General features: G+C 42.1%; 1 protein-coding gene across 5 annotated transcripts in view; it reads left to right on the top strand.

Moving 5' to 3' along the window:
• Positions 1 to 484: 484 nt before the first annotated feature.
• Positions 485 to 12015, top strand: part of PIK3R4 (phosphoinositide-3-kinase regulatory subunit 4) — a 28894-nt gene continuing 17363 nt past the window's right edge. Inside the window, exons 1-7 of one of the 5 annotated variants that reach the window (XM_044455748.1) lie at positions 485 to 765; positions 3724 to 4486; positions 5997 to 6130; positions 6258 to 6840; positions 7628 to 7762; positions 9681 to 9902; positions 11260 to 11433. In XM_044455748.1, coding sequence (XP_044311683.1) covers positions 3757 to 4486; positions 5997 to 6130; positions 6258 to 6840; positions 7628 to 7762; positions 9681 to 9902; positions 11260 to 11433 — 1978 coding nt within the window. In that variant the 5' untranslated portion in view covers positions 485 to 765; positions 3724 to 3756. Of the gene's footprint in view, positions 766 to 807; positions 914 to 3723; positions 4487 to 5996; positions 6131 to 6257; positions 6841 to 7627; positions 7763 to 9680; positions 9903 to 11259; positions 11434 to 12015 lie in introns of those variants that run through there. The other 4 variants (XM_044455757.1, XM_044455778.1, XM_044455769.1 and 1 more) reach the window with 4 other exon arrangements.

Genomic DNA, 12015 nt, shown 5'->3' with positions numbered 1-12015 from the left:
CGGTTCAAAGGACTCTTTCTTTTGAGGACACGTTTGTTTTTAAAAAGGACTGTACGGACGGGAGGGGGGGAGGGCATCTCAGGGAAAAAAAACTCGAGCAAAAGCATTCGGGGAGGGGTCAGCAGGGCATGAAGCAAATACCAGCAAAAGCCCCCGATCCCCATGCAACAGAAATAAATAATCAGAGGGCCTGTGCATTTCTTTCAGGAAGCGCCCATGGGCAGCAGGGAAGTGGGCAGGGGGCTCCGGAGGAAAGAGGCAGGGCTCCCGCCCCGGCGGGCCACGTCCGAGCACGGCCTCTGAGGAGAGAGAACAGCGAGACCAGCTTCCCAGCAAGCTGCCCCGGGAGGGGGCGATGACGTTCAGCGCCTGCCCGGCTCCCACCTCGCCAGGCCGGGTGGCGAGCCAGCTTCCCCCGCGGCTGCTTCTCCGCTCCTCCCTGCCAGGATGTGAGCTCACAACACCGCCTCCTTCCTCCTGTGTACTGCTTACCGGTTCCGTGTTGCGGAGAAGCCGAGGCTGCGGGGCCAGTCCCGGCCCTGGTCTCCCCAGGCTGGGCTCCCTGTAGCGCTGCAGAGGTGGAGAGGCAGGTGGCGGCGGCGAGCCACGCAGGGGAGGTTGCGGGGGTGGCGGGAAAGGTCGCCTGCGCGCCTCCGCCCTGGTCACGCCGCCCGAGACGAGCGGGCCAGTGGCGGTGCATCGCGAGGTTGCGGACGGCGCCCCGTGTTCCTTCGCCCGGGAGGTGTCCTGGCAGCACTTAAGTAGGTGAGGGCCCTTCATAAAGTCTTGCCGCAGTGGATGCGAGGTTGCTGCTGCTGCTCTATTTGTATCCCCCCTTTCTTCCTGCAAGGAACCCAAGGTGGCATACAAGACTGAACACTTCTCCAAGTTACCCTTACAACAATCCTGTGAGGTAGGTTAGGCAGAAAGACTGCACCTGGCTCAAAGTTACCTAGTGACCTTCATGTCGGAATGGGGACTTGACCCCGAGTCTCCTAAGTCCCAAGATTCTAACTAGTGTGGCTTTTGGTTGCTTTGTAAATCGCCTAGAGAGCTTGAGCTTTTTGGTGGAATAGGAATTAAATAATAATAACCACCAGTATGCCATATTGGCTCTTGTGCTTTCATGACACCACAAAGGCAGGATGTGAGGTATAGGAAGTGTGTTTGGAGCGCTGCCTCTTTTTGTTTTCCAAACCCTTCCACCCCACCCCATGTAGGGCTCTAATGCCTTTCCCAGTTGTGGACTGTTTGAACATTCTCAGCAAGATGGTGCCTGGCTTCATTGATTGAATTTTGGCTTAGAGTGCGACTTTTAAAGGCAGAGGAATCCTGCCCTAGAATGGGCATGTAATGTTTTATAAACAATCTTGTAAAAGAAATTGGGAAGTTAAAGAGTGAGCAAGTAGCAAATATTGTGAGAATTCTGTGTAGTAGAAATTGGGCAAGAAAGCCATCAGGTTGGGGGAGATGCATGTTATGTTTTTGATTATATTGCTTTGTGCAGTATTTCTGAAGAAAAAGTATGAAGAAAGGCATCAGTCATCAATCTTTGATAGAGTAAATGTTCTATTTCCTAATATTTTACTTTAAAAAGAACTGTCTATGTGACTGAGGACCTCAGTAACATCCTGATTCTAATCTGTTAAATGTAGTTCATGGTATGTGGTGGAAATACCATGGTTTAGCGGAATGGTAGACTTAAACCCCTATCATGACAGCTATAGGACAATTTGTAATGTGTAAGTCACCAGGAATGCATCCTCATGCAGAAAAGAGTGCATGGTATATGTACTCTCATGGTGTAACCCAGAAGAGGTTAGTCCTACATGACGCATAAAAAAACCCCCAGCATCACTTGTGCATACTAATATGGTTGGCAAGGGATCCCTTACAGTGCATATAAAAAGTGTGTTCACACAGTGTGGCTGCTAATATTGTAACATGAAAAGCAATCTTAAAAAATAAAACCCCAACAGTCAGACTTGTGCTTAGGTCCCATTGAAATAACGTGATGTGATTTCAGTTAACTAAGAATACAGTCTTGGAGTGGCAAGAAAAAAGTGGCAGATCCTTTACTATTTCAAAAGCCCTGTTGGCTTTTGTAGGGGTTGTATGTGATCAGGTTTGCCTTTTCTCTCCACTCCCTGGCACTTTGTTTTTCATTCACTCCTTTCTACTGCACCAATGATTTAGTTTTGGGAAATGAGTGGGTGGAGGGATAATTCCACCTCCAGGCTGATGTGGACAATTCTGAGGCTTCTCTGATAAACCGCAGATCCATGGCCTCCCATGTCTTGCACACCCCCTTTCGGGCCATTAGTTTGGGAGAACCTTTAAAAACAAATAGGACTGTTTTGCACTCTAAGAATGATGATGGCATGTCATTGTCTGAAAGTGTGACCTAGGTCTCTCCCGTCACACTTCCAAATCAGCAGACTATTCTTTGTTGTTGTTGTTTTTGCAAAAAGCTCTTTATTCTCTAATGTACTTCCAGTAAGCACAACCAGTGAGAAATGAGTCTCCGAGTATACAAAGAGTGGTTTGTTGAACCCAATTTAGAGACTACTTCTGAGAACCTTCTTTTGAGTACCTTTGAGTCCTGCCCCTCTGGGAAGGCATCTTGGAGGTGGGCTCTTCTCTGTATGTGAACCCTCTACTGGCTAGTTCTTCTCTCCCAGTGAATTGTCATGGGGTCAAGATTCCTGCACGAGCTGCTGTCCCACACCCTCTCCTGACTACTGTAAAGCCTCGCTATTCTCAGAGTAGCCTTGAGATAGGCTCCTCCATTTATCAGTGTCTGGAGCCCAAGTTTCCATCCTACCCCATCTAGACTGATGTGACCTGAGAATGTGCACCAAGAACAGTTGGCCCTGACTGTTCCTTTTGTCTGATAATGTTAGTGTATTTTGATGGCAGCTTTGGCTCTGTTAACAGGTCTTGGATTGGATTGCACAAATGGAATGAAAATTAAAGAGGCATTGTGGACTTTTGTAGGAAAAGAGAGAATTCTCATTGTCAAGGATAGTAATTTATTGAAGCAACCAGCAGAATAGTGGTATTTGAGTGGCTCAGTTATTAACAATCATTTTATAAATCAAATTCCTCTAATTAACCCACAGAACCTTTAATGTACAGAGTAAACAAACATGGTTCTCATTTTGTGGTTTTGTTTTTTGACACGTAGTTTAAATTATCTGTAACCTGGTCTGAGTATTGTGCCCATATTGGAAGGGCAGGGTATACATCCAGTTGAATAATAAATAAATGCATGCATTTCAATTTTTTTCCTGAAAGACAAAAGCCCAGTTTATGAGATCTACCATAATCACAAATTTGTGACTTGTTTATAAGCTCATGAAGAAGCAGTAAGGTGGTAGAGACTAACATAATTGGCCATGAAGTTTTAACCAAACAGATGTCATGTGTAGGATTTGGCCACTAGGCTCTACACTGGTCTTTCTTAGGGTGGAAAAAAACCCAATCTTGTTCTACACTTCTAAATTAACTGTTAAAGGCACATTACACACATGGGTTCAGTTTAATAGCATTAATACAACAAGAATTTATTCTTTATGAGGATTAAAAATACAGCCACTTAAGATAGTAATAAGTGTTTCCACATGAAATGCTATACTGTATGTCAGTTCTAAGCAGCTGCACATAGATATTCTGGGATGAACAATGCAGCCAAGATGAACACATAACTCTTTTGTCTTTTAGGTGGAGTTGTGGCAAAGAAGCAAAGGTGCTGCAATGGGGAACCAGTTAGCTGGCATTGCCCCTTCTCAGATCCTTTCGGTTGACAGCTATTTCTCAGACATCCATGATTTTGAGTATGACAAAAGCCTGGGCAGTACTCGGTTTTTTAAAGTTGCCCGAGCCAAGCACAGGGAAGGTTTGGTGGTGGTCAAGGTGTTTGCCATTCAGGATCCCACTTTACCATTAACTAGTTACAAACAGGAGCTGGAGGAGCTGAAAATACGACTGCATTCTGCACAAAACTGTCTCCCCTTTCAGAAGACCACACTGAATGAAAAAGCAGCCATGCTTTTTAGGCAATATGTTCGGGATAATCTGTACGACCGTATTAGTACTCGGCCATTCCTAAATAACATTGAGAAGAGGTGGATAGCATTTCAGATCTTGACTGCAGTGGACCAAGCACACAGATCTGGGGTCCGCCATGGAGACATCAAAACAGAAAATGTCATGGTGACCAGCTGGAACTGGGTCCTTCTAACAGATTTTGCAAGTTTCAAACCAACCTACCTCCCTGAAGACAACCCTGCTGATTTCAATTATTTCTTTGATACATCGCGAAGGAGGACTTGTTACATTGCCCCAGAACGCTTTGTGGATGGAAGCATGTTTGCCACAGAACTAGAGAATATGAGAGATCCTTCCACTCCCCTGGTAGACTTGGCCAACAGTAATCAACGAAGCAGGGGGGAGTTGAAACGAGCAATGGACATCTTTTCTGCAGGTACTTTGAAGGAATCAAGTAAAAGCCATGTGTGCTGTGCCTTCATGGGAAATTAATGGTGAACATAACTTTTAAACATTAGTGTTGACAAGCGTCAGGCTCAGGTTTGCTGGGGAGAAGTTTGTGTGTGGGTGGTGGTATTTAGAGTAATCTTGGGATCAACTAAAATCACCAATGAGTTTTCTTCTGTGTTCAGATAAGATATATGTTTAAAAAATATTCAAGTTTCACTCCACAATGAGTTAGGCCACAATCCTATGCTTGTTTATAGATGGAAATCATTCCATCTATGATTTCTAGTATTCCCAGTCAGACTGAAGACTGAAGCCCTAGAGTGGAATGCTCAGCCAAATTATACTTTAAGATAAAACACTCTCCAATTGTTCCACTTCAGAATGCACATGGAAGAATGTGTCTTTGAAAATTCCTGTATGTGTTTTAGAACAGATCCTTACACATACATAACTAAATGCTAAAGATGTAGAACTCTAGCCTTGCCTAATGTGTTAGCATTTCCTATGCAGGACTTTTTGTTAAGCAGGGGAACAATTAAAACAGCCATCTTAGCTTTTTAAAAAAGTCTCTTAGCCTAGAGTTGTGAATAAGGACATTGAATTAGAGCGCCATCTATGCATTTTTTGTGCAACTGAGAGCTGCCTTCAGAGTTTTGGCTCCAGTGGAGTCTCCTGCATATTTTCTTCACAGGCCATAATGGGGGCATCAGCAGTTTTGTTGGCATGTAATAATCAGGATCCACAAAGGTTTTTTGTTCTTAATGCTTATTTTCAGTCCAATTAGTATTCAGATACTATGACCAAGGGAGTAGACCATGGCAATTTTGGGTTTCTGTCTGTGTAAATTTGTTTGGAGGTTTGGTGCTTAAACTGTGGTTTTTCTCCTCAAATGCTGGTACTTTCAAAGGAATGCATGGCTTGTCCAAAGGTGACAGCTAAAGAGCTAGCCATCACCAGATTGATGTGGAAGAGGGAGAAATCATATGTTTGAAAGTTTATCCAAATTAATACAAATTCTGCATGTAAACAGTACCATGTGACATAAAGTTTTTTGTCTAGCCATCTCCCTGACACACTGTTTGCTTTACGTAGGATGTTTTTTCCGAATACAAACATTCATACATGCATTAATCCCATAAACAGTCCAAAGTGTCAGTTTAGTTCAAGCTGCAGTGCCTGCTTATTTTGCTTGTGGCTCTTACATATACAGGAAACTTCAGTAGACAGAGGATTAAAAACAAGGTATATAAAGACTTGTATGGGGGTGAGGAGTGGAGAAATACCTTTCATAAGACAAGAAGTTTTGTGTTGTCTAAAGCAAATATATGAGATGCAGCGTGCTGGTAAGCTGACTACTGACTGCTTACATACACACACACCAACCACCTTTTGCAGCTTAGTAAATAGTTGTGTGATGCAGTCAATTTTAATTAGGAGGAAGCAAGACAAAGGATGCCTAATTCATAATTCTCAGACACATGTTTTATATTTTCTAGGCTGTGTAATAGCTGAACTCTTTACGGAAGGTGTACCTCTGTTTGATTTGTCACAGCTTTTAGCATATAGAAAGGGCCTCTTTGCTCCTGATCAAGTCTTGAATAAAATTGAAGACCGAAGAATCAGAAAACTGGTAAATAATTCTGCTCTCTTTATAGTAGCTTATTGGATTGTCCATATGAACCCAACAGTAAACATTGCCTTCTCCTTTCTTCTTCCCCCTTCCCTTTGCTGTTCTTTTTGTCCCCTTCTCTTTGAAGGTTATGCAAATGATCCAGTGTGAACCAGAAAAACGTTTAGCAGCTGAAGACTACTTGAAACAACAGCGTAACAATGCATTTCCTGAAATATTTTACACTTTTCTCCAGCCTTACATGGCGCAGTTTGCCAAGGAAACCTTTGTGTCTGCAGATGAGCGGATCCTTGTTATACGTAAAGATCTGGACAATATAATTCACAATCTTTGTGGACATGACCAAACAGAAAAAGCAGAGGGAGAGACAAAGGAAAATGGTCTGGTCATTTTGGTGTCTGTAATAACTTCCTGCCTACAAACCCTCAAATACTGTGATTCTAAGCTGGCTGCCTTAGAGCTGATTCTCCAGTTGGCACCCAGGTTAAGCGTGGAAATCCTGCTGGATCGTATCACACCATATCTCTTGCATTTTAGCAATGACTCTGTGCCCAGGGTGAGGGCAGAAGCTGTTAGGACACTCACTAAAGTTCTTGCTCTTGTCAAAGAAGTCCCACGTAATGATATAAATATCTATCCGGAGTACATCTTGCCAGGAATTGCACACTTGGCCCAAGATGAAGCCACTATTGTCCGACTCGCTTATGCTGGTAAGAAGGGGGGGAGTGAGATCATTTTAATAGCAGCTGTATTTATTTTATATTAATCATATAACTAGGTTAAAGGCGGCACAATCATCTTTCCCCACCTGGTACCTTCTAGGTATCCTTACTACAACTTCCATGCTGGCCATGCTGGCTAAGTCTGATAGAGTTCAAAGCATGTGAAGAGCACCAACTTGGGAAAAGTGGATTGATAAATGCAAATACAGCTCTTTATTGGCTGCTGAATTTGATTATCCCTGTTAGAATTTTTTAAAACTTCAATAATTTGAGCAAAATGCCAACGGCAAGAACATATTTGGACCCTACATAACCCTTGTCTGGGTGTCTCACTGACCTCTCTAAAAGAGCTAAGGAACTGAACTGGGTTTTACATGTTTGTAGCATAAGAATGTTAATTACTTTGCTGGATCTGAACAAAGCCTATCTAGTCCAGCATTCTGTTTTCACTATAGTGGTCAGTCAAGCACTTTCCAAAGCTCACAAACAGACATGAAGATAGTAAACAGGTCCATATTGCAGAGACATGTAAAGAAGCATTCTGGGTGGCTCCCCGCAAACTGGTCAAGGGAAGGAATTCTACCAAGCCCAAGCCTGTGGGAGTGGCAAGATTTTGGCTTGACTTTCTGTGCATACAGATAAGTCTGTATAAGATGTGTTTGTTCTGTGGCACTTCACATTTTAAGCATCTGTTCATTGTGCTTAACTATTACCAGTCCTAATGGCTTCAAATAAGTTTTCAAGAAATGAATTATTATTTTTAAAATATTTTCAGAGAATATAGCACTGTTGGCTGAAACTGCTCTGAGATTCTTGGAGTTGGTCCAGTTGAAAAACCTGAACATGGAGAATGAACCAAACAGTGAAGAAGCTGATGATGCAATGCACCCTAGTGAAAATTATGACACTGGTGATGTACCTTACATTTTTCTTTAAGCGCTGCATGTGATCATATGCACACTCAATTTAGGAATGAGCCTCTTTGAATATAACGCGCTTACTTCCAAATAAGTATACATAGAATTGGACTGGTATTTTTTGATGATCTATTAATGGTTCACACTTCAGAAGGATGTTGATAACCTTCATTTTCTAGCAAGTATTGGTAAGAACTTTTGATCATTTCTCAACTATTGAATGAAAGGAATAAATTACAAAAGACAAAAGTCACAGTGATACAACTGAGTGGGGTTACTTTTATACTGCGCTTTAATAAATCAGCTTGATGAACATCCTAGCTTGTTTGCACATAACAGCAGTCCATGAGTTAAATAAAACATGGGCATAAAAGATAAAGATTGGAGATCAACATTCCTTCGTAGGTGGTTGGTCGTGATGTCTGAAACTAAACTGCTGGGTGGTTTACGAGTTAAACAACTGTTTGTTTAATCCAGCAACAAACCATGGAATAATTTCTGGATTATTTAGCCCTAAACAACCCAGCAGTTCAGGTTCAGATATCATGCTCAACAATCTACAGAGGAGGCAATTGCAGGCTGTGAAGAACAGAAGTGCTGGGCATGTGGGAGGAATGCTCACTCCCATTCATGACAACCCATGGGTTTTTAAATTGATTGGCCGTTGTTACTTGTGAACCAGGTCTTCATCTTAAGCTTGTCGCCATTTTGCTTGGCATCCCCAAGCTTTCTGTGGACTTGATAAAATAAGTGTAGCTATACACAAGCAGGGCCTTCTATGTTCGCTTAAGTATTGGGATTATCTTCTACATGGGCAATGGGTATAAATATGGAAAGGTTTCCTGAATGCTGAATGAAGAAAACTGTTTGTGCTCCAAGACTGCACAAAGTGGGATGATCAGTAGCTTTTGGAGAGGTCACGACTCTTCTATTATAATTACTTCTGTGCTATGTGGATGCTTCTTTCTTCATTTGACAGCCTTCTTCCTCCTGTCTGCCAACTCAGTGGTGGTTCTGCTCATATTCCCCTGTCCATTATCCCTTGTCACATAACTTCTATGGTGCAGACTCTGAGCTCTTTACTCTGCAAAACACAAGTGCATGGGATTTTTCTAAAAAGTGATTTGACATGGCCAGGAAAATATGTTTCTACTGTACAATGTTGTTGCTTTCCTGTGAGGAGGCAGTTTCTTTGAAAACTTTTCTGTGTACTTCCTCTGGAAGTTGTAATGTTACTGTCAATGCAGCAATGGGATAACCATATCTCAACCAGTTTTGAATGTGGAAGTGTAGAATGTTGCAACCACATGGATGTTGCTGTACATTCAGGGTTATGAAGGAGCAACAGTTTTGTGACTTGGCTTTGAATTTCTGATGGTCCCGCATCTTATTACTGCAGTGGCCAGTGGTTTGGGCAGATCTTCTACAGGCCAAATTGAATGTATGAGACAGAGTGCCACACTCTTAAGGGCTCATTATATAATTTATGTATCCCCCCCTTGCGTTGTCATCTCTGACTCCTTTCTTTACTGACCAGAGGGGCAAGTGTACCATATGCAGCCCTACAGAGTTAGCCCAGACTGTAGGCCTGATTCTACCACAGCCAAGCTCCTAGGCCCTTCTGCTCCTGACCTGGTGTACTGCAAGCCTATGGGTCAATGGTGTTGAAATACAATTAATTAATTAATTAATTAAGCATTGCCATTGCTAGTACTCATGTCACAATTTGGCCAACCATAGCTAACTGGTGAATTTTTTAGAAAATATTTCAATTTTAAGTTTTAGAAATGTTACAGAATACAAAAATCACAAAAATATTGCTGAGTCAAATATATATTACATTCAGTACTCTTCATAGTCAAGGACTTACACCTAGCTTTCCCTAATGCCATTTCTATTCTACTCTTGCAGAACTTCAGGCCTTGCATGAAATGGTCCAGCAGAAGGTTGTCACTTTGCTGAGCGATCCAGAAAATATTGTGAAACAGACCTTGATGGAAAATGGAATCACACGCCTTTGTGTCTTTTTTGGACGTCAGAAAGCTAATGACGTTCTCCTTTCCCATATGATCACCTTCCTTAATGATAAGAATGATTGGCATCTACGAGGAGCTTTTTTTGACAGCATAGTGGGTATGTGGTTGGCAACAAAGAGCTTATTTTTATTGTATTAAATGAGGGCTTTTAAAAACAGGAAATTAAAGGAGTTTAAGCCATGTCTGTGAATAATTACCTGCATTTTAAGTAGCTAAGGACCAAGTGAGTTTCTTTAAGCAGTTGCAACAACAGATGATGCATCTGCTGTTTAAATGACAACACTAAATATGTAGGAGCTGCTGCAGTGGAACTGACTAATTGTGCATCTAGTCCAGGGTGAGGAACCTCTTTCATATCAGTGCACTGTTACTTCCAGTAACTATGCCATAGAAGAGGCATTTCAAGATTTTAAAATACAGGAAAGTAAAACCGCTACAAAAGCTGGAAAGTTACCAAATTATCAATGACTAGGGACACAACTTCACGACTAACAACAACAAGGGAAAAGAAGTTGGGCCAGGGAAGGGCTTTAGCCATCTAGGGAACCCCAGAGAGCTTGAGGTTCTCCACACCTAACCTAGCCCAATGCTCCTTCTCCAGTGGTATTCCAAGAAAGGCATAATGATATAGAGACATACCCATAGGCCACCCCTTGCTGTTTGTCTCCACTATATGTCCAACAGAGCTATATTAAGGTTCTTTTCTTAGCTCTATGGCTAGTAGGAGCTAATAGATCTGTCTTCTATAAATGTGCAGTAAACTTAATGTTATCTATGCTCTGGGCTATCACCATGACATGATAAGCCAGGGTCTTTTTCCCAGTTGTAGGTTCTTGTGAATATGGTAGCATAGAGGTGCTGCCTGATTACTCCCACTGCAAACGGGAAAAGCTCAACCATGTGTGAAATTTATCTCGATGGCTTTTTTCAGTGTTACATATGAACCAGGAATATTGATTTGTGTCTCCACACACATACACACCCAACAAGCCAGAGAAATGACAATAGTTTTGTTCTGGGTTATTTCTCTGACTTGTTTGAGGAAAGATAACACTACAATCCTTGTACTGTACATGGTGTTTAACAGACTGCAGACTGGAGGTCCATGGATGGTTGAATAATTTGCAGCAGGAGGAACCGGGAGACATATGCTCCCATGTTCACCGTAACTTTTTTTTTAAACTGGATTCTTGTGTTAAGCTAACTGGCCCTGTATCTTTTGGCAATGAATTCCACAATTTTATTTTACCTATGTACGAGTAAAATGAACCCTAGTGTTGAATACCAGTACTCAGGTAGATCCATAGCTCAGATTAAGACTTGCTTATTAATTGCTCCTGAACCCCACCCCCAGATATCCACTTTTTGACCCTGCCTATATCTTGACTTCGCTTTTTGAGTTGACTTGGCTTTTATGAATAGTAATGTGTGCTTTTATTGTCCCTGGATTTTAGGTGTTGCTGCTTATGTTGGATGGCAGAGCTCCTCAATCTTAAAGCCTCTGCTCCAGCAAGGGCTCAGTGATGCTGAAGAATTTGTCATATATAAAGCTCTCAATGCCCTTACCTGTATGTGCCAATTAGGGCTTCTGCAGAAACCACATATATATGAATTTGCCTGTGATATTGGTAAGCCCATTTTCCTGGAAAGAGTTTTTTTACTTTAACAAACTTGGTCTGCCATGTGGTTTCACTGTTAGTGTAGTTATCCAGCATGTGATTAGATTGAAATCAGAAGGCTTCAACCAAATTGTCCCTTGGTGTCCATTAATAGAGTACTTGTGGTACTGGCCCCATCCTATGCATGCTTGTTCAGAAGTGATAGGGCTTAATGGACTTATTTCAAGGTAATAATGCTTAGGAAGCTTTAAAGATGAAGTGAGGTGGTCAGACTACTTTCTGAGTTTCTCCCCTCCCTGTTGCATTTTGGGAGAGAGAATGATTACCAACAGTAGCAGCAGCAGCTGAAACATAAAGGAGTCCATAGCTTGAGCAAAACCTGCTAGAGTATGCGGCTGTTGGTGAAATATATATATATGAGAGTCACTGACTGCCCTTTCCATGTATATATTTGCAAGGGTGGCTTGTGTAGTTACTATGGACAATTTAGAACAGCCTTCTCCTACCTGGCACTTTCTTGATGTGTTGGACTGCAGCTGGCTGAGGATGATGGAAACCATGCTCCATCTGAAGGACCACCGTTGGAGAAGC

The sequence above is a fragment of the Varanus komodoensis genome, unplaced genomic scaffold, assembly GCF_004798865.1.
Source record: "Varanus komodoensis strain SLA01 unplaced genomic scaffold, ASM479886v1 scaffold10, whole genome shotgun sequence".
Classification (NCBI taxonomy): Eukaryota; Metazoa; Chordata; class Lepidosauria; order Squamata; family Varanidae; genus Varanus; species Varanus komodoensis.
Note: the sequence above shows the minus strand (reverse complement) of the source record. Positions and strands in the feature narration are given on the sequence as shown.